The 25,726-nt window shown below is 31.9% G+C and overlaps 4 protein-coding genes across 6 annotated transcripts; 2 read left to right on the forward strand and 2 right to left on the reverse strand.

Annotated features, from left to right (window-relative positions):
* The first annotated feature begins 7,151 nt into the window (after positions 1–7,151).
* On the forward strand, positions 7,152–11,959 carry LOC126669027 (protein TIFY 4B). 3 transcript variants are annotated; one of them, XM_050362305.2, is made up of 9 exons: positions 7,152–7,396; positions 7,529–7,668; positions 7,760–7,929; positions 8,721–8,808; positions 8,903–9,062; positions 9,901–9,960; positions 10,759–10,822; positions 10,941–11,149; positions 11,598–11,959. In XM_050362305.2, exons 1-9 carry the CDS (start codon positions 7,267–7,269, stop codon positions 11,612–11,614), a joined length of 1,038 nt encoding a protein of 345 aa, XP_050218262.1. In that variant the 5' UTR covers positions 7,152–7,266; the 3' UTR covers positions 11,615–11,959. The 3 variants fall into 3 exon arrangements, with proteins under 3 accessions (XP_050218262.1, XP_050218261.1, XP_050218263.1); XM_050362304.2 differs by having other exon boundaries at positions 7,154–7,396; positions 8,718–8,808; XM_050362306.2 differs by having other exon boundaries at positions 7,154–7,396; positions 8,718–8,808; positions 10,947–11,149.
* A 307-nt stretch (positions 11,960–12,266) lies between these two features.
* LOC126669028 (acireductone dioxygenase 1) lies at positions 12,267–14,450 on the forward strand. The gene is made up of 5 exons (XM_050362307.2): positions 12,267–12,380; positions 12,483–12,570; positions 12,661–12,755; positions 13,750–13,989; positions 14,077–14,450. Exons 1-5 carry the CDS (start codon positions 12,369–12,371, stop codon positions 14,203–14,205), a joined length of 564 nt encoding a protein of 187 aa, XP_050218264.1. The 5' UTR covers positions 12,267–12,368; the 3' UTR covers positions 14,206–14,450.
* Positions 14,451–14,712: 262 nt separating this feature from the next.
* Positions 14,713–16,954, reverse strand: LOC126666622 (chlorophyllase-2). The gene is made up of 2 exons (XM_050359446.2): positions 16,592–16,954; positions 14,713–15,609 (listed from the first exon to the last, which is right to left on the reverse strand). Exons 1-2 carry the CDS (start codon positions 16,937–16,939, stop codon positions 14,932–14,934), a joined length of 1,026 nt encoding a protein of 341 aa, XP_050215403.1. The 5' UTR covers positions 16,940–16,954; the 3' UTR covers positions 14,713–14,931.
* Positions 16,955–19,075: 2,121 nt separating this feature from the next.
* Positions 19,076–23,055, reverse strand: LOC126669513 (VAN3-binding protein-like). The gene is made up of 7 exons (XM_050363001.2): positions 22,600–23,055; positions 22,099–22,209; positions 20,529–20,970; positions 20,122–20,349; positions 19,923–19,972; positions 19,700–19,757; positions 19,076–19,520 (listed from the first exon to the last, which is right to left on the reverse strand). Exons 1-7 carry the CDS (start codon positions 22,948–22,950, stop codon positions 19,306–19,308), a joined length of 1,455 nt encoding a protein of 484 aa, XP_050218958.1. The 5' UTR covers positions 22,951–23,055; the 3' UTR covers positions 19,076–19,305.
* Positions 23,056–25,726: the final 2,671 nt, after the last annotated feature.

Genomic DNA, 25,726 nt, shown 5'->3' on the forward strand with positions numbered 1-25,726 from the left:
CAATTGGGTGTTTAATTCAATATATTTGGTAAAATTGGGGTAAAAGGTAATATTTCCCAAATTAGAGGGTTTTCAGGTTGATGGCAACAATTATAATAAAGCAGCTACCGCACGTGTGGTCTGCCAGTGTACGTGTGGTGGAAAAAATAACGAATACGGGAATTGCTGTCAAGGTTTTAGTTAGGAACAATTCACAATCCGATTTAACTAAAATTAAACTGCTCTAAATTAAATAAATTGAATTTAGAATAAAATATAATGTGCCGTAAATTGTTATATGTTAAAAATATTAAATTTATATATAACTACTTGATGACAATCACAATTATTTTTTTGTAAATTTAATATAAATTTAACTTATATAAATTTAAGCAGGAGCCGAAATAATTATATTACAAAGAACCAAATCGCAATGCATTATACGTGGGGTTTGATAATTGAAGGGGTCAAATTATAATATATTTTTTAAATACTTTTTAGCCAATATTTAAAATTAGTGAGGTCAAGGCCCCTCATACCCTCATACTCCGTCATTAAATTCAAAATCGATTTTTTTTTATGGAGAGCGCTTATAAAAGAAATTGTATCGGCAACTTTTAGCAAAATGATATATAGTATATTTATATCATTTGAGTTATGGCCTAAATTTAATTTTAATGTGTTTTACGAATTATTTACAAAATAAAAAAAAATAGGTATAAATTTAATTTTTTTTAAGACATTTGTATAAACTTCTTTTAATTATGAGTTTTAGACTATAAATTAATCATCCATTTAAAATATGAAAACATAAACTAAATAGATTTAACTCCTTTAAAATATATTACATACTTTAAATCGATCATTAATATATTGTTGCAATATATAAAAAAAAATTAGAAATATAATTTAATATAGTAAAACTTCTACCCTAAAAATCTTACCCACCCACCCCACCATAATTGTTAAACCCCTCTCTCTGTCTCTCTTCTGAAAGTACTATGCTCTAATAAATTATGGGTACGTGACCCATTCGAGACCTACAACAGTACCCGTCAGGCATCAACCCAACGACAGACCAAGATATTGAAAGAGTTAAAAAAAACCTTATGGTAAATATAAATGAAAAAGAATTATAAATTCTTTAATTCTAGTTTTGCTTCCATGATCTTTCTGTGAGTGCGGGCCTAAAAAAAACCTAGCAGTAGCCAGTCGAGTGCTTCGAAAATCTGGTCTGGTTTGGTTCAGTGATGATGATGATGATGATCAATGGAAGTTTGTTGGGTTCGGTGGCATTTATTAGGGCAAGAGAGAGAGATAAGAGTTGGTTCTGTAGCTCTTACACATGGCTGGCTACCTCAGAGGTTCTGGTTTGGCTCTTATAAGGTAATCTAACTAGGTTATATATTAGCATGCATGCCACAACCACTAATCTTTGAGCCAAACTGGTTTTTCAGATCAGAGTTTTAAGGTTAATTTTTGTTTAAAAACTTTAAAATTTAGTGGTGATTTTAATTTCAGTAACGTGGTTAAACAGAGAAAAGCTGAGTAGCTTTGCATGCAAACAAGAAAATTTTCCAAAAGGTTAGGTAATGCTATAGGGCTGGTTGGTAGAAACTGTCAAGTGGAAAGTGGACCTCACATATCAAGTCCACCACGTAGGATTTGAACCATCCATTTAATACGTGACACGTGGTGTGTTTATTTATATGAGCCAATTAATGAAAGGCGCGTAGATATGGGTAAATTAATCAAACACTTATGAATTTTCTCATAATTTATACTTCGCATACCAATTGTTTCAGTATTAAATGATGTGATCCTTTAATTTTAAAAACGTCCGAACCGGTGGCTGAACACGGATACCAATTTATGGACTAACCAATTGAGTAAAATTATACAAATAAATAAAATCATATATTATTAAAATAATATCAATATAAAAGAGTTTATAATCATGAGAGTTCAACTATCTATTAACTAGTAATAGTTATTAAGTCATTAGTCTGAACCTAAGAACATTTATCTCATGTGACATTTTACTTTATAACCCATAGATAATCAATTAGTCCTACCTATTAATCAATAATATTTCTAATAATTCATTGTCTAACCTACGGTTCAATCTATTATGCATTGGACTGTATTTTTTTTTTTTTAAGGATTCGTTGGTTCAAACAACTGGTCGTTTTTCGGCTGAACCATCCAGTCTGATACGGTTTGTCAATCACTAATGCAAATAAAATAAGATGTTCTATTAAAATTTCATAATCGTTAAAGACAAAGAAAAAACTAATAAATGGTTCATAATTTTTTTGAGAAAAACGGTTTATAGTTTTATCCATTTATTTTAGCTTTTCCCAATACGTTAATCTCTTTTCCTAAAAATTCTCAACAATTTAGTCTCTTTTTTAACGTCAATATTAACAATTTTTCATTCACATAAACACTCTAATCACTAATGAATTTATAAGGACCGCATTGTTTGAACCTAAAATCCGAGAGACGTAACCGTAAGTTACGATAGATATCAGAAGTACTATATTATATATATACGTACTGTAGCAATCCAAGAAGAAGAGAGGCCTTATTAAATGATCTGAATGGATAGATTTATTATAACCTAATTGCAGAAAAAGTTTGTTCTGAATTTGGTGATGAACAGTGTGGACCTACTACTTGTTAATTGAGGGACAAGTTATGGCAGCAAGCAACCATTGCTTTTGAAATGGGTTTGGATTGGATACATTGGGTATACAAAATTGAAAGAGACACTTCATACTAATAGGGGTACTATTTATAAGTAGTAGTATATTATTATATGCTACCAACATTATATATATGATTCTGCAAATCCTTTTAGTCTGTTTTCTGTATTATTTTGTACAGTTTTTGATTCAGAAATTCAAAAGGCCTTTCTTTTTATTTTGTTTATGTGATATCCTTTTCACCTTTGTGACGGAACGGAGGCAGTGGAGCACCCAATTTATTCATATATATGATAATGTTTTATATAAATATATATCTTTTCCTGTTTCTGGTTTCGTATTTTTGTGTGCTGCGTGATTGGTTTAAATATATTTTATTTCGAAATGACTACATTAGTGTTTGGTATAATTAATGTTTTATTTAATCATTTTATGTTTATTTTTAGTGAATTACTTAATTTGTAAATGAATTTTATTCTAGTTAGATAGGAGCGATTTTTATATTACAAATGAAATCAATCCACTTGTTTTTAAACAAATAGGTAATAATTTGATTAAAAATTTAATAGAACTAATTCAATTAGCTAGTGGATTATAAAAACCGTTTAAAAATTTAACATAACTAAATTTTATCCAGCACGTTTTCAAAAGATGTTTATAGTATATTATTAAACGTGTGAAAACTATTGCTCTACTCTATATTTATAGGCATTATTCTGAAAAAGAAACGCATTATAAGAAGTTAAAATTATTTTGAATATTAACGTATTAAATTATCAATAATTTTTTATGAGATTTTGCAAAGTTATTTATAATTTTTTTTTCTTCTAAATTTAGTAAATTTAGCTTTTATTCAAAGACAAACTTAACATAAAGACAGAATTATACTTTTATTCGGTGAAGATATGTTTGACAAAAGTACTTCTAATAAAGAGCTTATGAATTTTTTTAGTTAGAAGCTTTTGTTATTTTGGTATGTAAATCAAATCATTACTATATTCAGAAAGAACATCTTTTTTTGATAATTGGACAGTGTTCAATCCAACTATTTGAGCGCGAAACACATCGAAGATATTTATATTTGAATTTGATTTCAATTGGAGTTCAGTAGAAAGATCTAATTAATCATTAAAAATTATCATATGTACGTCATTTTTAAATTTTAATGCATAAAATATAAAATTTAGAGGCATGCATGAGGCATGTCCAGTTTTACGAGCCTCACGAACCTCTTTAATTTATATTCGAAATCGGTTCGAAATTAAGCTCCAATAGCTCGGGCACAACTCAGTTTTCTTGAATCTATTTTGATTTGTTTAAAAGGTGATATGAGTAATTTGTGAGTAATCCAACTTTTTTAATTTTTCCATAAATTAATAATATCGTTTAAAATCAATAAGAGTAACTCGTTTTAACTAATTTAATCATAATATTTTAATTACCATGTAAAATAAACTTAATTTTCCACAAGATATAACTTATTCAGTTTTATTTATTAGAGGGAGAAGTTGCAAAAATGATAATGTATAGTCCGCGTCTCTTGTAAGCACTCATGTATTTTAAAATGTTATAGATAACTCTAACGTCTTGAAAATGTATCAAAAAATTATAAAAATTAGACGATGTTAAACAAAAATATAAAGACTTAATTACTTAAAAAACCCTCACCTTTAATTTTATTTTCGTTTATACCCTGGCCTAGAAAAATTGTCACAAATACTCATGACCTTGTCTTTATGTTTCACTTCTACCCCAAATTTCAAAAAAAAATATGATTTATTGAAAATAACTAAATATAAGGGTTATTTTATACCTTTTTCTAATAAAAATATTACAAACAAATACTTCATCTATAAAAACGCTCAAATAAGTCCTAAAATTAATTAATTTTTTAATTTAAATAAAATAAATAAAATAAAATATTTTTTATTAATTACAACCTACAATTATACTCCAATTTAAAAAACCGCTAATATTATTATTTTCAAAAAAAATTCGATTTTTGTATAATTAATAATATTGATGTGTAATTAGAATATATACTAAAAATTAAGGACTATTTAAAACTTTTTTTCAAGTAAAGAGAGGTAAATTTAATACCTCGAGGGTAGAGGTGAAACATAAAGACAAGGTCATGAGTATATGTGACAATTTTTCTAGGTCAGGGTATAAACGAAAAAGAAGTTAAAGGTGAGGGTTTTTTAAGTAATTAAGCCAAAATATAAATGGAGTTGAGCTCTTGTGTCTTTTTAATGCGTTTTTAAGATGTTAGAGTCATTTTTGAGATTCAAAATACATAAAATACTTGGAAAAAACACATGTTATACATTACGTCCATTTTTATACTTTTTTCTTTATTTTATTTTTCTCCAAAACCTTTTCCCTATATTTAATGTAACTAAAACATTCAAAGGACTTCTATTATATGCACCACCAATGAATATAAAAGACTTCTTTTTGTCATTCGGGAAGGACAGATTTTGTTTGGAGAACAATTTAATCATATAATCTTAGCATTGTCCATACCAAATGAGTATTTGTATGCACCAGTGTATATATAATCTAGTATTTTTCTTTTTTTTGATAAAAATAGAATATAGCTAAATTAATTGTTAGGTGCTAATTTCATTGGAAACATCAATAACAAGCTGAGTTGAAATTGAGGTCAAATTTGAGATTTCAGGATGCAGTTACAGAGTCCAACCATTCAAAATTTCAAATTAGTCCTCACTTGCCAAGGATTTAGTTTACAGTGTCATTAAAAAAAAGTTAAATTTCGTATTATATAGAAGTATGTCTTTCTGTTTCAAATATTTTTAGCATATGAAATATTAAAAATTACTTTTATTATCTCTTCTGGGTTGGATCAAGCTGGGCCCAAAGACAATAATTTACGGGAGCCTGTCTAATTAACCCGGCCCTACTTGCTCCAAGCTCAGCCCATGATTATTATTAACGTAAGCTATCATTGTTTATGGCTTTATACCTTTATGGAGTTGTCCTGTTATTTTTAAGGCTTAATCACCAAAAAAAACTCCACTTTTTAACCCCTTTTCAAATGCACCCTGACGTTGCAATTTTGTCAGTTGCACCCTAATTCGCACCTTTGGTTTTCAATTCCACCCTCAAGTATTAAATTGATTTCTTCTCCATTTGGAAAAAATTAAAATAAGTCATCCATTTTTAACTTTTTGTGTGGAAAAGAGTTCAAACGAGTACTTTATAAGGGTTTTTATGAATTTTTCCCGAGTAAAAAAGAGTCCAATTTGATTTTGAGGGTGGAATTGAAACTCAAAGGTGCGAATTAGGGTGCAGCTGACAAAATTGCAACGTCATGGTGCAACTGAAAAGGAGCTAAAAGGTGGGTTTTTTTTAGTGATTAAGCCTATTTTTAATTGGCCCAATGGTAAAAAAATATCCAAATCTTTACGACTTGTTGCAATTATATCCAAACCTTTTATTTTTTTGCAATAATATCCAAATGGCATTTTTTTGTTGCAATATTATCCAAATTGCATTTTTTGTAGCAACAATAGTCAAATTGATGGGGTATTATTATTTCTTGATGTATAATAATATAGTAAAAGTCCCAAGAAATGGTAAAAAATTCACATAAAAAGTGCAATTTGAATATTATTGCAACAAAATAATGTAATTTGGATATTATTGTAAAAATTAAAAGGCTTGGATAAAATTGCAACAAGTCGGAAATGTTTGTTTTTTATTTTTGCCATTAAGCCTTTTTAATTTGCATTGTTAGTTTTATTTTTTGAAATTTAATTTGGATGATAATAGATAATAAATGAGTAAATAGTTGTGCCAGTCAAGTAAAGCAATTTTAGTGGTAGTAATGCGATTTACAACATTCGTCATGTCTAATTACTAAAGTTGTTATCGATGAATTATAATTCAAATAATATAAACGCTGAGCAGCAAACTGCCAGTTCGTTAGTTCGAATTCTCCCACAAACGCTTTTTTTTTCCAATTATTCAAAAATATATATAAATTATCAAGGTTATTAAATTCGATTCCAGTCCGACTAATTTATCAAAAATATTGGCTTTTTAGCTGAATTTGACAGTCCAAAATTCCTTGTGATAATTTTTTAAAGTATGCAAAACCGATCCAATATTTTTTGATCCACATGATGCTTACGTGGTTCAACTGATTTTAGAAAATCTATATAGCCAATATTTCCAATGAAATTGGATTCTTTTTAAAAAATATTTATGCAACAAATCAATAATTTATTTTTTATTTGTACTATATAAAATGTACACTATTTTTAAATTACATTTTAATTCTGGTTAAATCTAAAACTTTTAGCTCTCTATTTTCACCGGTTTTATGGTTTGATAAAGAAGAAGAAGAACAAACAAACCAACTACTAATCCCTAAAATTAAGATATAAGACACCAAATACGTGGCAGCCTAGGGTTCAACTTCCATCTCCCCCCGCACAAAGCAATAAAAAAACCGCAACTCAAACCGAACCGGACGCACACTGACTCTACTTGGCTATTCACTAAACCCTTCTTTTCTCTCTCTTCAATACTCCGGCGGTGGTGGATTCCTCCAATGCCGGCGGAAATGGATGCCGGAGTGACGTCATTGAAGTCAATACTAGATAAACCCCTCACTCAACTTACTGAAGAAGACATTTCTCAACTCACACGCGAAGATTGCCGCAAATACCTCAAAGAAAAAGGTCTTTTTATTTTCTCTTTCCTTTCCTTTATTTCTCCATGTTTTCCGGCGCCTGTAAAGTTAACAGGCAGCTGACACGTGTACTGTCGCTTACACTCTATTGCTGAAAAAATGTGTCCGTACATACGTTTAGGAATGAGAAGACCTTCGTGGAACAAATCGCAAGCGATCCAGCAAGTAATTTCGCTCAAAGCGCTTCTCGAGACTAGTGAGGATTCCGGCGCCGGTGCTCTCCGGAAAATCTTAGTTTCTAGACCGCCTCCTCTTCCTCCGGTGACCGGTTTAATTTAATTAGTTATTAAAAATTGAATGTGTTTTTATTATTATTTATGCTAAAATTGTTTATATGTTTTGTTATGATTAGGTTAATTCGAATTCAGCTGATTCAGCTAGGGAAGCTAGTGATAACTATAACATTAATGATTCAGCTCCTCCTTGCTGGCAAAATGCTTCTCCTAAATCTTCTACTCCTGCGCTACCACCGCCGGTGGATTGTCGACTGGAAGAGGCGGACAATAGAGTCCTTTCTTCAAGGTTATTTCTAAATTAATTCGTTTATTTTCTAGTTCTTAATTTGAATCGATAAATTAGTTGACTAGCTATAGCTGTTTTCAAGGTGGTTAGTAATTATAGCTTAGCTTTTTCTTGAATGCGGCTGTTGATTTGTAGCTTGGAGTTTTGACCACTGCTGTACAAATGCAGGCAGATTTGTTAGTTATAGTATAGTTTTTATGTGCTAATAGTAATGACTGAGACTGACTGTGAGGGAACGGACAAGTATATGCCATGGGGGTTGTCCTCTAAATGTAAGGGATAAGCAGTTTTAGCATATTTTAGAATGTAATTGCTGACAAAACCCTAGATTTTTAATTTATTGTTGTTTATCCATTTTTACCGTGTACTTGCTTGCATTTTGGTTTTAAAGCCTTAAGGTGAGATCAACTCTTTAAGTTCCTGCGTTTCTTCGGAATGAAAGGATTTTTTTTATTATTATATGGAAACTCCGCAGTACAAGGTTGGCAGGAAATTGAGAAGTTCAAAAGACTGATTGATGGTCAGCATCAAGATACCTATTAATGGGATTGGAGCACTACATGTCTCTAAGCATACTTTATTTCTTTCTGATTATGTATTTAATCCTTCTTGCATGCTTGAAATTTCTTCTTTATTACATTCGTTCATAAGTGGCATGTAAGGGCACTTAATATATTTCCAGTGCATATGATATAAACCAGGCTTCTTGCAATTCAAGTTATGATTGATAGTTGTCCTTATTTCCCTTAAACCTTTGTCGTTATAAGCGTTTGAAATTTTGGCCACAGAAGTCCTGGTGCCACTGTTGGATTGGTTGGACAAATGACGATTTTCTATTGTGGGAAGGTGAATGTGTATGACGGAGTCCCACCTGATAAGGTAATGAAGCTTATCCTTTGCATGGATAACTGGAGATAAGTACTATGATAGCTTGTTGGCCTTTCAATGCATCCAAAAATATATGGATTTGCAGGCCCAGGCAATCATGCATCTCGCAGCATGTCCTATTCAGTCACCTGTGGAGGATCCAACCCGTAGACCTGCATTTGCGTTTCCTTATCATTTACAGACTGCAAGTGACAGGCATCTCTTTTTTCCTTCCAGCGCTGCAACTTCTCCAGCCACACCAACAGGTTTGGTTTCAGTTTGGACATTTTTACTAGTTGTTCTTTAAACCGTATATTCCTTCCATCTCATAATAATATACTTTCTCTCCTTTTTTGTCCGCCCCAAAATATAAGCCATTTCCTTTTAAGATTATAATTTATTTGTTAGTTTTTTTGTATATTATACCCTTACTTAATTTGCATTGTTATCAAGCAGACATTGATATTTTTGGTTTCTAAAGAGGCTATTTAAGTATTAGTTAGGTGTATCATAGGGAAATACACCATTTCTATCTTTACAAAACATTATATGTGAAATTAACTATATGCCTATTAATATGCAACAGAGGGTGTAATAAATTTTGCATAAATTATGTTTATTAAATTTCCTTAAGCTGTACTGGACAATAATAGACGTACAGACCTTAATGGAAAGATCTATCAGTAATTCAGTTTATAGACTTTAACACAAGCAAAAAAATTAAAACACTTGTGTTTATTGTTTTAAGGTACTCCCTCTATCCCAAATTAATAGGCAGTTTAGGGCCGATACTACTTACTAGTATTAAGAAATTTAATTTCTCTAGGTAAAATGAGTTAATCTGTTAATAAATACCACACTCACCCTTATTTAATGTACTTGTGGACGGAGGGAGTATATAGTAGCTTTTCACTGTCACCACTTAAATATATATTTCAATTCATATATTCATTTGGAAGCTCTAAACAGAATCTAATGCTACTTTACCTTGGCACCAGTGTGAAAATGAATAATTTGGCTACAGTGACCCAATTTTTTTTTTCTCATATCAATATAAGTAAACATATTATTTCTGAAGTAATTGTATATGTATGGAATTTGCAGAGAAGATGGCAGAATATTCTCAGCAATGTAAGGAGAAGGGGAACTTAACTAATGACCATGGTAATGACTCTCCATTAGCTTGTTATTTTGTAGAAAGTTTTATGTTGGATGTAATTGTCTTCTTACTTGCTGATGAGGATAACAATTATATTTGTTCTCTCAACAACTCTATAACATTTCTTAAAAGTGACTAACGAGGAGTAGAACTTTCAGTGAAATACTTATGTGAAGGTACCAACCAACCTAGGCTTAGAAGACTTGACTGGATGTGTTTTTGTCCTTTTCATTACGTTTGGATGTGGCTAGACTCTGGGCTTTTAGTAAATGTCAATACAATAGTGGGCCATCTTTCGCTGTCAAGGTGATTGCATAAATTGTCGTTATGATGTAATTTCATCTATGTTTTTCAATGCTTTATATAAATAGGAATTTCTTTGGAGACTATTTATTTTTATGCTGCTAAGGAATAATGTACTGGTTTCCATTGCTCTTTTTTCTGTTGCCATGAATGCATGGCGTTGGTCGCGCTGGCAATGCATCTGGTTCTGGGAACTGTTAGTGCTAGCATCATCCTCGTATGAAAGTTTTAGTTGCTCACTGCTGCCATTAACCTCTTATCCTCATGTTTGAGACACTATAATTCTGCTGCCATTAACCTTAACCTTTTTCCATCTACACCACTGTTTGCTGTTGCCTTTTAGTAAGAATGCTACTTCCACCATGATATTATAATCTTAGAATTTGCTTCTGATTCAGCTGAGAATCGTAAAAAGCATGATTCTACTCTTAGTTACAAAAGTAAAATGCGAACATTTTCAGTTGTTTGCACACCCTTATTAATATTGTTTAGTTTTAAAGATGTAGAGTGTCAAGCAAACCGCAAAGTGTCATTGCAGAGATATCTGGAGAAAAAAAAGGATAGGTATTTTCAGCAACTAATATCATCTATAACATTGTGTCTTATGTAATCTATTATTCTGATATCATCGTGTTTTCCTTTATTTATTTATTTCACTCCATAATATCAATATTACTGTTAGGGGCAGATTTAAGGGTAGTAGGAGAAATGTGGGACCTACTTCTTGCTTGGATATGTATATGAGTCATCAAGCAAAAACACATACTGCAAATGAACAATCGACCAGAAGCGGCACAAGCTCTCCGCCACAGCCCGGAGTGCCACATTCCTTGTGTAATTCAGCTGATGACCAGCCAAAGAGTAGTAGTTTTTCTGTTGATCTCAATGAAGGTAGGGTGTGTACTTTTGTAGCATGTTTTACGATGTTCTGCTTTGCTGCTTATTATTGAACTATTGATGTCATACATTTGACATATGGGCAGTTCAATCTCATTATCTTTTTTGGGATTCCGAAGGATGACCATATATTGATGTACACCCACAAAAACCAACTTAATAGTCTACTGAGACGATCATAATGCCACTCAAACCTTATGCTGTTATCTTTTTTTGGTGACGAGGACTCTTTATGCTGTTATCTTGTTCTGTATAAAGTTTCCTGTTTGCACTGATCACGACCACGTTTATCATTTGCCAATGGGTAACCATGATCTGTGATGCAGTAATGATGTGTAATTTGAAGACAATTATAGTGGTTATATATACCATTTGATTCTTCATTAACATGCTGAATTGAGGTACTGTAATGAATATTTACATATTTATCGGTGCTCTGCAGATGTTCAAGAGCGCTGATGGCATGCTATACGTAATTTTTTGGTGCTTGGGGCAGCATAGATATAGGACCAATCATCAATGCAGCAGGAAAACCAGCCTAACAAGCTTCAGCATCTCTGCGTCTTGCAGGATCCAGGCGAGCTACTAGCTACCTGAGAATGAAGGTGGCTTCTTTAATTAATTCTTCTTTCTAGGAAGTTCCCTATTTCTAGAGATCACCACGAGAGAATTACTCGCTGACAAGGAATTTCAGTCTCACACGATCAATTTTGTACTAGAATGATGGTCTTGAGGAAGAAATTCCTTGTTTCTAATTGTATTATTATATAAGCAGCCATAAGCAGCTTTTATTCACCTAATGTATACTGTTTGATGTGCTTCTCTGTTTATTTAGTACGGTAACTTCACTTGTAGTTTTACTTTTATCTATGCTCCTTGGGTTGGTCTGTTCAACAGCAGGTTCATTTTTGGTGAAGAATTTGAGTTGGAATATAAAAATTATCCATAAACCATATGCTCAGCCAAAAACAAACACTTGGAAGTCGAGATTGCCCCATTTGTTTCGTTGTGTAGCCAAAAAACAATCACCGGAAAATGCCAAAAGTGATAGTATTATTTTCAATATAAACATTGGCACCACAAATATTAGGAATGGGAAATGGAACCTACACGTGTGTGGCAGCTGTATATAGCATTCAAATGCAGATTTGGTATATAATGAAAGTAAATATTTTTGTTGTTTTCAACGGTCTCTGAGTTCAGTCTGTCACTCATGGCTATCGAGGTTAGTTCTTCTCTCTGTCCAGCAATTCATTTATCTTTTTCATTTCATTATAATTTGCAAAAACAGAAAAAGGTTATTAATTTGAGGCTATGGTTGCTGCAGGCATGGTTCATGGACGAAAGCAGTGAAGATCAGAGGCTTCCACATCGCAGCAAGCCAGAAGAGTTAATTCCATTGCATCACTTGGCTGGTGAATACTTCCTTTCTCTGGGTTCTTAATTTTGTTGGTAATTTTTATATGCTTCTGAGCTACTATGAGAACGAACAATATATTGAACAGATTTGGGAGTCATCTATTGGCACCTGAACCCAGAGGACTATGAGAACGATGAGGAATTAAAGAATATCAGGGAAGCCAGGGGTTACAATTACATGGTACTTCTTCTTCTGGGTAAAACATTAGGGGTTACTAAACTTTGACCCAATTTTGAAAAGGGTATTCAAGATTGATTTATTTCTTTGAGGCTACCGAGCTTCAATTTGCTGATCACTAGTTGGTATTTTAATAAAATCTGACCGGAAAAATTGATGCGGAACCGAAATACGGGTGTGACATGGGAAGTGTGAGTGAACATTTTATTTATTAAGAGGTAAAATGGTCCGTATTCCGGTTCCACATCAGTTTTTTTGGTGAGATTTTATTGATGTACCACCCAATGATCATCAAATCAAAGTTCGGTAGTCTTAAAGAAATAAATTAGTTTCGAGTACTCTTTTTGAAATTTAACAAAGTTCAGTAACCCCTAATGTTTTTAACCCTCTTCCTCTATTGTCAATTTAGTTACTTTTGGTCATTGCATTATGTAATTAGCTATGCAATTTTCAACATCATTGATTTGAGCTTCGGAAATCATGAATTGACAGATGACTGAAACACCCACAATTAATATAAAAAAGGCTCAAAATCTATTCTTTTTAATCAGATTTTAACATACAAATTTAATAAATATTCAATTAAATGCCAAATCTGACTAAACTAGAGACCTATTAGTGGAAAGTTATCATAATATAGCATATTCCAGTTCCTTGTTGAGTTGTTTCTAATATTTAACCTTATCTTTTGGCTATAATTTAAGCCTTGAATTCCCAAACGCTGATCTGAATAAGTTAATTGCTGAATCTATGAGCTCCACTTTATGTTGTCCTTACTCTATGATTAGCTTTTAATGAATTTTCGTTCTATGATTTTATACAATTTTGTTCCACTTTATGATTTTATATGATGATGAGTTTTCAAATATATTTTGGCCAATGGCTTAAACATTTATTCTTAAAGCAAGTATTGGACTCTTAAAAGTTGGTGGCATTATTATCCTATTTGCAAGTAATAATAATCATCTTATGCTTATCTGCTACTATACTTTTGCAGGATTTGCTTGATTTATGCCCTGAGAAAGTTGCTAACTATGAAGAGAAGCTGAAGAACTTCTACACGGAGCACATTCATGCCGATGAGGAGATACGCTACTGCTTGCAAGGAAGTGGATACTTTGATGTTCGAGACAAGAACGATCGTTGGATCCGTATCTGGATCAGGGCGGGTGATCTTATTGTTCTTCCAGCAGGAATCTACCACCGTTTCACTCTTGACACCAACAACTATATCAAGGTAATCCGTATGATGTGGCACAATAATATGATTAATCAATTGTATGTAGCTTTTGATAATTCATTTGTCGGATCTATTAACATGCAGTTGATGCGATTGTTTGTCGGAGAGCCCGTGTGGACACCATTTAATCGCCCACAAGAAGATCATCCTTCAAGGAAGGAGTACATTAAGAGCTTCAAGGAGAAGGTTGGATTTGCACTTGAAGCTCACTGAGAACTAGGTTGCACGAAAATAGAAATATTGAAATGAAAAATGGAAAAAATATATAATTTATAAAAATAAATTATAAACTTTAACTTTTAAAGTTTCAAAAACTTTTTCCTTCACCAAATGTATGACGCAATAAGTTTCCGTTGAAGATAGATTGAGAGTAGTCAATGTATGTTTAGGTGTTCTATGATTTACAACATGCCTTAAATAAAGCTTTTATCAATGCACTGAAGATATTTTGAGTATTATATTCACGGAGAGATTCTTAGGTAGACTCAGTTCACCACGTCATCCGTGGACTAAGCCTATCATATAATGACACGTCATTAAAATGATGGCAATCTTGTAAATTCGTTTATTACTTATTTACACTTTTGAATAGTAGTATTACAAGATGGCCATCATTTTACTGACGTGTCATTATGTGATAGGCTTAGTCTACGAATGACGTGATGGACTGAGTCTACCTAAGAATTTCTCTATATGCACGTTTAGCAACTGAGATGGAACTTACTAAGTTTAATTTATTCTCGGTAGGTAACTAATGTATTATAAAGGAAGCGCTGAAACGGAAAATCAGCAACATTTTCTACAAAATACATCATGAATATAGAGTTCTATAATTTTTGATACTCAGAAACATAGAGTTGTTCTACAAGTTACTACGCCAGTGAGATTGAACTCATTATGCTTAATCTATATGGTAATTGTCTATTATAGCATTTAGGATCATATATAGATTTCAGCATCTTGAAGCTCAACAGGTCCACTCTGCCCCTTCCTAATAGCCATTAAATCTCTACTATCACCTTCCAAATAAGCTTTAAAAAACGCAACCATTGCACCTCCAACGAACCTTCTCATCGGCTCTCGAGATTTGCCATTCTTACACAAACAATAACTAGTTTTCCCTCTGATTCCACTAGTAACATCATCTAGCATATCAAGATGACCATAATCTTTCACCACAAAATGATAAGCTGGTTTCCTACATTCCTTGAAGAAATCCTCATGATTAACGCCCTTGGGCGCGCACGGAGGGAACAGAGGGTTCCTTTTCACTTCACCTAAGCCCGAACCGATAACCATTGCTGCCATATCGAGATCGAACGAATGAGGGACGTATGAAAGCACCGGAGGAGGTGTTTGTTTTCCTTTGTCCATTCCGTCGACTGGGTCTATACCTATTATTGCTGAGAATTTTAGTTTAGTAGTGATGCCTGATTTCTGTAGAGCAAGTGCAAATGCTGCCTTTCCTCCTCGACTATGGCCGGCAAGGCCTAGCTTGCTTAGTTTTGGTCGGAGATGGGGGGGAAGAATGCCACATAATCCTTCCGATAACCAATTGGTTATTGCAGCTGTGGCTTTTAGCTCATCGGTTGTATCTGCTCCGGCAACAGTGTACAGCTGAGGAGTATCAAATTTTCAGCTTTTATGCACTCGACTTTTAAGTTTTATGTGAACATGTATTAAGTTAGCTTCAACAGTCGCTTTTGTTGGATAAATTACAAGCAAAATTTAAATTCAAACACCTCACATATTCCTTTGTGCTGGTATTTTATTTTATTTTTTTCATTTAGATAGAAAAAAAAACTTTTTTCAGTATTTTATTGTTATCTTTAGTAATATTATAATTATTATATTTTTGCTTTTTCCCCTTATTTTCTCCAATAAATTATTACTACTTTATACATAATTCCCAAAACTATCATCAATTAATGAAAATAAATAGAGACAATACCTAATTGTGTAGCATTTATAAATAGTGGCTATAGAAATCAAATTTATATTTTTTTGAATAAAAAAACTATTAGTGAAAGTAATAAACAACATAGTTTTTCTTATACACTTTGTCATTGAGAGAAAGCCATAAATGTATAAATAAATAAATAGGTACATAATAATGTACTAGAAATGTTTAAATGTTTTATATTAAAGGTATAATTTGAAATTAAATGTATAAAGAAAAGTAAAAATATACTATAGAAATGAAGTATGGGCCATGGGGAAGACACGTGGGCTTAGAAAGAAAAGTAAGGAAATATCCCATAATCCTTCAGGTTATCAATCACCAATCACATCAGTAGGTCCATTTCCAACTCTCCAAATTTCTTTCTTACAAACAAGTCCCACTTTCATTTCCCTTCTCCACTAAGTTATAATGTACACTTCTAATTACTAATCATTTTATCACCACCTTAATTTTGCATATTAATGGTAAAGTATAGAACAAGACAATGAAATTAAGTAAAGGGCATTAATAACTTTTGTTTTAAAATAATTAATTGGGGAGGGAAAAGCACTTGCGAAGAATTCGAGACGATTTAAACTCACGACTTAACAGTTTACCGCATGCGATTAGAAGCGGAATAAAGAGATAAAAACATACCTGAGGAGCAATAACAATGAAGCCATGAGAAGCAAGATGTTGAATGAGTTGAGAGTAGAAGGAGTTATAGAGAAGAAAACCATGGAGTAAAATTACAACTGGGAATTCTCCAGCTTCACATGGCATGCCAATTAAGAGTTGTTTTGGAGGAGATGATGATGATGATGAAGATTCTAGTTTTTGAATGAGTGTAGTGTATTTTCCTGTCTGAAAAACATTTGTTGCAATTGCACAACAAGAGGAAGACATGGCAAGCTGATAGACACTTGTTTTTGTTTCTTTACATCCTCTGCTTTTATTATTGCACCTTCCTGTCTTATAATACCTTATTATTGGGCTGGTATTCATCTAGCCCGTCCAAGCCCGGCTCATTTGAATGAGGCTTGCCTCAAGCCCAGTTTGAGTCCAAATCTGAAATAAACTTGTTCTTCTATGTGCTGAATTGATTTTGATAAGTTTTAAAAGGTTCAATCTGAATCCGTATTAATGTAATATTTCAATATCGGTTTTAAAAGGTTCAGTCTGAACCCGTATTAATGATATATATATATATATATAGAGAGAGAGAGAGAGAGAGAGAGAGAGACATGTAATTTTTTTATAAAATATCATATTTATTTTAAATTTTTTTAAAGTATCATAATAATATAAAATTCATAATTCATTTCTTTAATGAATAATAAGTTTAAAATATTTTTTTTATGAAATCTCTTCTAAGGTATTTTGTATGTCGTATTTATCTTCTGGGCCTCTTCCCCATAGGAATATTGGGCCAAGACTTCTTCCCCAGGTAGCTAGTAGAAATTTCTAAAAAATACTTCCTTTTTAATTTTATTTAGAGAAAGAGGATCATATATATATTACCCAACGTTTGGATTGAAGATCATCTATACATTCATGGCTCGAAAAAGTGTATATTTTTTAAATGGACTTATTTGGATCACTTACGTATTTCAGAAAAGAGTCATATATGCTGCTAACCGTGTTAAGTGTGACGGCTTAAATGATTTTAAGACGTTAGGGGCAATATATGCACCTTTTCGAAACATAAGGACATATATAACCCTTATCGTTTTATTTATTAAAAATACTTCAGTCTAAAAATTTGCTTCTTTTACTATTTTATTTTAATACTTTTGTTTGTATTCTCAAAATTTAAAAAAATATTTTGTTTAACTTTGTTTTAGAAACCTCTTTTAGAAACTGTTTGTAGATATTGTTTATAGAAACACTTACAAACAGTGTTTTTAGAAACTATTTGGAACACTTTTAAAAATCAGTACGGAAATTATATTTTAAAAACGGCTGCAAACTGTATTTTTATGAATTATTTGAAATTCTGTTAAAAACAGTAAACGGCAAATTATGTTTTAAGAATCCATTTGAAATTGTTTTTCAAAACACATGTTAGAACAGAATTTGGAGTAAAAACAACTAAAGTACAAGAGTAAAAAAAATTAATTTTGACGCGTGATGAAATATGACTTAGAAATTCTAAGTTTTGGGATTAAATTTTGTAAATATGTTTTTTTTTTTCTTTTTGTAAACTTCCCTAACTTTTATAATGTTAAGAAATGCTACATGTTTGCTCATCATTCTGCTATACAAAAAAGTGAAAAGATCATTTCAAAACATTATTTTAAAAAGGTTATTCAAATTAAATCATAAATTTTAATATTTTATAATTATAATTATAATATAAATTTTAAATTTCATTAGTTTAAATATAAATTTCTAATTTTTTATAATTTTAAACAAGGTGTACTTTTTAAACAAAAAATACTAAACCAGACATCGGAACAACAAACACTAGATTTGATGGAAAATCTCACTAGTCACATGCAATATGAATCAATAAATTTCAACCATTTTAATTATAAACATGACACAAAATCTACAAAAAAACTAAGACTGGTTTGAAATACAACACCATTTTTTGGCAGTATTCCCTATAACCATTTTAAATTTCCTAAGATTCCTCTTGGCATTGAGGATAAAAAAATCCTTCTAATACATTAAAAAAACATAAGAAATTTGAGTTCACTTTAATCCAAAACAAATTATTGGATAAAGTAGAAGATAACAGATCTTCTAGGCAATCATGAACCTCTATATGGTTCCCACCACACCATACCAAAGTTACATCTTATAGAGACAAAAGCTAAAGCTAAACAAACCCACATCATCCTATGCACTCTTTTCTTTTTGACCATCCAAACACTTTTTTTCACTTTCCCAGTACAAAAAAGAGTATCAAAAAAACTTTCATTTTACTCCTCCAACTTAACACAGAATACCAAAATATACAAATTTGAGTTTTATAACAAAAAAAAGACCTACAACGTGCCAATTTTGAATGAGCGTACAGCCTTATTATGGATCGGCTTGTAAGATTGAAATGTGAATTGATCCAAAATCGACAAATTGTAAGTTTTTTTTGTCATAAAAAGTAAAGTTTGACATTTTTTTATCAATTGTGCTAAATTGAAGGGTGAAATGACACTTTGTCGGATAGAATAAAGCATATGGAACTAATCTTCTGATTGTTCCTTCATCCTTCTTTACAGAATACATCAAATCAAACACCAAAAATATTACAGCCCAAACAAAGTTTTAAGCAACTTCATAATGTTCACTAGGGTTCTATACCTATATATATATATAACTTATACCCCAAGTTTCCCCATATCATTTGCCCTAATTTATATTGAAAGTTAGAATCTACGCCTATTGCATTTTTCTTCTGCTGTAGCCAGAAGCCTTGAGATACCTTGTGTCCATAGATCATAGTCTCTCTGGTTAAGGCACTCGAACTCGACAACTCCTCGCATTACCGTCCTCAATCCGAAATATCTCCGATACTCGCCGCCTTCGAGTAAGTGGCGACCCGGCCAGGCAGGAATATCTTTGATCACCTCCAACACCACATCTGTAAAATAAAAATAAAAAAGACATGAATTCAAAGATTTTACTATCTTTTTATCTTTTAGACTTTAGTGCCATTTTAATTTTTATGTTAGCTTTCTCAAATCCCCAAATAGAAGAGATCTCAAATTCTGTTTTCACATTATTAAGAATGAAAGAAAGACAAAAGCAAATGATGCTTACTCTTTTTCTTTTTTGTTATGGTCCCAGCTACATGTCTGCTCTTCATCTTCAACATAACCTGCACAAAAAGAAGTTTCAAAAAGTTAAAGTTGGCTGATGAAGAATTATATCAAGTGGATCCATTCATTTCATCATGATGATCACAACTTTAACTTTTGTATTCATCAGATTCACATTCATCATATCTAAATTATTAAAACATGATTTGAATAGATTCTAATACCTTATTCATATTGTTAATGTAAACAGAAACTATTTTCCAGTGAAGATCACCTGCACTTATCACACAACAAGAAATATCATAATTCAATTCTCATTCTTTTTTCTTAACCAAAAATATGATGAATTTTCAAAAAGGTTCATTCCTTTGAAGATAAATGTGCGGTTAATGTACTAAACCAATTAAAAACGTAATTGATTACCTTTACGAGTGCGTTTCAAAAGCTCGCAGCCTCTAGCTAGCAGTTCCCTACTGCAAATGCCTAAGAAATTTTCTTCAGGCACAAGTTCACCACTGAAACTACCATTAGAACTACCATTGCTACGATTTCCGCCACCTGCAGCTAATCCTTTCTCCACCGGAATAACTGCTGCTATGTTCCATACTTCCTTCAATGCCCTTGCCTTTAATGTTGCAGCCCCGCGTAAAGCTACAATAATCGTATGAAATACAATCATTAAATGCGGAATTTCATATGCATCAACATGACAAAACTGTGAAGGATTATGACGTATTTTTTAGAATTTGTGGCAGTTACCACCACAAAATACGACATGCAACTTTTTTCCGTCACAAATTGATTAAGACGAAATAAACAACTAAATTTACCTGTTGCTGCAGCGGCTGTTAATGTCATGATATCACCGGGAGAGCGAACGTTTACAGCAGAGCTGACAACATATGCTAAATGCTCGCGCTCTGCTCCCATAGCCTCTGCAGCCTCGACACATTGAGCCGCGACCAATGTGGCTGCAGAGGCTACAGCCATGTCTGTTTTTGCCATTTGTTCATCTTTTCCATTCCCCGACGAAACAGCGGTTGCTGCAGCAATAGCAGCCACGGCTGCAGCTACACCAGCAACCGAAATGGCAGCATGAAGCTGAGCATTTTGAGCCCTAGTTTCTTCCTTTTTCTTCTCCCTCCTATCCTTCAACCACCTACCAACCGTCTTACCACCGCCGCCTGTGCCGGCCGTGAAACCGGCAGAAACACCTGGAGTGGCAGAGGGTGTCCTGAACTGGGTATTAAATCCGTTATTCGGACGGCAATACTGCATAGATAAACATCGGAAATGGCTTATTAAATTATTTTCCTTTTTACAATACTGTTGGCTTTCAAATTTGAGTCCCCTAGGCATAACCATTAAAGAATCACACCAAAAAAGGGACAATCTTGGCAAATAATCATAGGTAAGAACATTAATTATCCAAGAAATTGGATATGAAATTTGTGTTTTTTTGTGAATAACTCCATAACTATAAAAGCACCAGTCTTTAATTCAACAACTTTGACAGAATTTGAGGGCTGGAAAGGGATAGGAATTGGGTAGTTTCTGTTTTAATTCTTGTTTTGGTGTCTTATTGTTTTGTCATTTAGATTTCCTTCAACCATTTCTTGAGCTAAAAATAGCTCAACTCAAGGTCAAATAATTAAATAATCTAATAAATTCAACACAGATCACAAAAATAGCAAATTTCATTCTTCAAATTATTTTTAGCAAGAAAGGAAACAATACTAAAACACTAAAAATAAATAAAAATAAGGTTATTTGTATAAAAAAATCTCCACCTTTCGCGTTTTTAGCGATTTAAGGGCATTATTCAAAACATGGCACGCCCCATTTCAATCTTATAACCAGTGCCGTTTTAAGCATTTTTTCCTAAAAAAACATGTCGTTTTGGCCGTTTCGAGTGACCAAAATGACATCGAACAAGTCAATTGGACTATAAAAAAAAAAGTTGAACATTTTTATGCCAAATTTTAAATAACCGTGCATAAATTGCAAAACAACGCTAAAGGTTAGATTTATATAAATAACCAATAAAGTATGCACAAGTTTTCTTCCAACTAAAGGAAAGCATATATAGAAGAAAAACAAGAATGGTAACATAAAATAAATTAATTGATTAATAACTTGACTAAAAGAAAAAGCGTTGAGTACATAAGAAAAAAAGAAGCCTGAGATATGTTTTTTTTGGTCATCAATGGTTTTTGGTCAGTGTTAGCTCAGTACTCGTGCTTCGTAACCAAAAAATAACGACAAAAAAAAGACTGAAAAGGCAACAAACACAAACAAACAAAGAAATTATAGAATTTTCTTGAAAGCTAATTACAATAAAAAGAACCCAATAAGGCCAATTCTTAAAAACATTTCATATTAATTATATTACAAACTTACCTTAACATCGTCGATCTCAGATGGAGAAACAGGCGGACTGTCTGTTAAAGAACCGTTCAGAGGTCCACTGCTATGTGAAAGCCTCCCTGAAGTTCTTGGTGATACTTCTTGCTGCATATTCAAGAAATTTTAATTATACGACAAAAATAGATTCCACGATTTAGCAGAATTCTGCCGAACACTTATACCTTTCAAAAAAATTAAATTAAAATACCAATGAATTATAGCTCAAATAATATATTCGCTCGATCGTGGGCTCAATTACTTTCACAAACGCAATACCGTTTAATTTGATTTAATAAAGCAGAAAGAAACAAATCCAAACACTATAAAAGAGCCAAAAACATTGCTGTAACATCAAGAAATACCAGAAATCTTTTTCCCAAAATACAAAATTACAAAAACAAAAAAACAAAAATCAAGAATCAAAACTGAAAAAAAAAAACACAACAAAAAAACTTGTCATTATATTTCAAGAAAATGAACTACATAAAAACTCACCGACTGTGACATGATCCGTTCCATGACCATTTGAGAAGTTTCCGAAGAAGCAAAAGAAAACGGGTTCCCAGAAACAGCAGCATTCATAATATTACCGTTATGATTATTACTACTATTATTATGAATATTAAGCTCTTCAAGTTCAGCAGCTATATCTTCTTGAATAACACAGCCAGAACTAGTTTTAGAGAGAAGCGTTTGTGGCGGTAGCGGCGGAGTAATTGCTTTGGATACTTCTAAAGCTGATACACTCCAAGAACGGGAAAGAAACTCCATGGGTTCACGGGGAGTCTCCGGTGGCCGGAAAAAGAGGAGGTCCGGCCGCCATGGATCGGTTATGGGCTTGTCCATTGGGTGAAGGAGAGAGAGTGGGTTAGTTTGAGTGTTAATTAGGAGAGTGAGAGTTGGGGTTTGGGTTGGTTGGTTTATAGAAGAGGGTGTAGTGTAGGTGTGAAATAATAAGACATGAGACAATGTCACTGACTTGTCAGTTATTAGGAGAGTTCTTTAAGCATTTCTTTATCCAACAATATTATCAATTGTAAAAAATTAATTTATATCTTTACTAAATAGTCCTTTTATAAATCCTAAAAATATAGTAGGAGTAATAAAATTTTGGATAAATCCGTTTTAAAACATCTCAAGTATAAGGTTTTTGTTTAAAAAGTTCCTCAATTTCAATGAGCTATTTTTGACCTTTATTCTTTTTTCATTTTTTTCATATTTATAGGTTTTTCGGTAGATGTAAAGACCAAACCCGAATTAATGCGAGATGCAGATAGATAAGAAGTTGGAGATCGCATCTCTAAGACGATGAGAGACCTATAACATAGAAGAAGATTATATGTTGTTGAAAAACGAACCTCCAAAATAAAAAAGAAATTATAGACACATATGAAGTTTAAAATTGTATCTCCATAATGATGAGAAATTCGAGCATACAAAAATTGTAATGAAGAAGTTGTATCAAATCTTTGAAGTAATGAGAGATTGGGACGATACGAAGTTGAAGACTGTATCTCAACAATAATGAGAGATACGTACATACAAGAATAATGAAATGATCAAAGACCGAGCCTTTGAAGTATTGAGAGATTCAGACACATAACAAATTAAAGACCGAATCTCCCAGGTAATGAGAGATCCAGACACACAGGAAGTATTATAAGATCGAATCTCCAAAATGAAGAACCGGCCGTAAAATACAGGGGAAGTGTTATATGAAGTTGAAGATTGTAACCCCACACAAAGAAATCATGAAGAGTCGTAAACCAAACCAAAGAGAGACAAGACAAAATTTAAAGAATCGAAGATTGGAACTCTGAAATGAAGATCCGGGCATGCAAAGAACTTCCACCTATACGAAGTCGAAGACCGTATTCCCGAAATGATTTGAGCATATAAGATTCATATTAAAGAACTCGAAGACCAAGTCTTTCAAAATGACAATGAATTTAGCATCACAAAAAAGCAAAAAAAAAATGTATTTATGAACCAACCAAAATATAAATATTTGCATGATATGATACTATGTGTGGATTAATGATGGAATACGATAATATCTCGCATGACCTCTTTATAGCAAAATCTCACATTATATAAGTATTTGCATTGAATTAAAAAAAATAAGACTTAAAATCAATGAGGCATTAACTCAAATAGTATAAACACTACATCAAACTGTTAGTTTGTAGATTAAATTTCTCCACAAACATTTCTACTCCCCAATTATCATAAGAATAAAAACTTAAAGTTTGTAATATAATTTTAATTCTAACGGGCATCTCAAAATGTTTACTTACATTTGAAAATCTAACGGATCTCTTCGCAGTATCATATCATGCAAATATTTATGTATATCTGTCATATTATGTGTATCATTGTATTCAACTAGAGGGAGAGAAAAAAAAAAGCATCTCAAATGATGAAATATTATAAATTAAATAAAATTTATTAGTTAAAAAATCAACTTTTTTGATCTTTTATAAACCCGTGCAATTTTTTTTAAAATTTATAAATTAATGTGAATTCACTTAAAATATATCTAATTTCATACATCTAATTATATATATATATATATATATATATATATATATATATATATATATATATATATATATATATATATATATTTATATTCAAATTTAATCAAATATTTGAAATTTGATTCATTTTTACAATTTAATCAGTTCAATGTTTATGTGATATAGACGGACTCTATTTAGTTCATTCTACTTGAATCTCTTTATTAAGTTTTAAGAACTAAACTAGAATGTTCATTATTTTCGGTCGACCGGTTAAATTAGCTAGCCTATTTTTTAAAATGGGGCCTACAACCCCTGCCCTTGCAATCTCTTAATTAAAGTTCAAATGAATTATTCTCAGTCCCTTAACATACGTCATTATATATATTTTTGTTTTTCTTTTGTTTAAAATTAAAAGATATGATCTTTCATTTTATTTTCGTTAAAATTGTAGTCATTTTATTCAATTTTGACGTTGGTCAAGAGATTTAACTAAAATTATATTTTAATTTAGTCCTTAAATCTATTTTTGACACAAATATAAACAAAAATTATATTTTTATGAGATTAAATAGTTCAGTTAATGCAGTTTTCTCACTTTATTTACTTTTAAACTTAAAAACCAAAAAAATTAAAACATGTATAAATATCTAAAAATTCAATTAAAATCATTAAGTCCTTAAATTTCATAACCATACAATTTACTTATACATATGAAAAATCTAAATTTAAACACTAAATTGAACTTTATTTTTTAGTGGCTTCCTTTGGCTTAATCAACTAACACCAAAACTTCCGGTAAAAAAAAAAACTAACACCAAAACCGGACGGAAGAGCTAATTTTTTTACCAAAACAGCAATAGATGACATTTAATTTTAAAATGCGGAAGACGGGTTATATACATGCGAGAGGCCTACGAGTAACGTGCTTTTTAAAATTTTAAATATTTATATTTTGTTAGAAATAATATTTAAATATCCACGTCATGATGGAGCCCATATGAAGAAAATATAGAGAGACGAGAGACACGCACACATGATATAAGAAACAGACGCAGGTGAAGCAGTGTGAGTGTGCTTTGTACCATACGAAGCACAAAGCC

This window comes from Mercurialis annua, linkage group LG2 (genome assembly GCF_937616625.2).
Source record: "Mercurialis annua linkage group LG2, ddMerAnnu1.2, whole genome shotgun sequence".
In the NCBI taxonomy this organism is placed as follows: domain Eukaryota; kingdom Viridiplantae; phylum Streptophyta; class Magnoliopsida; order Malpighiales; family Euphorbiaceae; genus Mercurialis; species Mercurialis annua.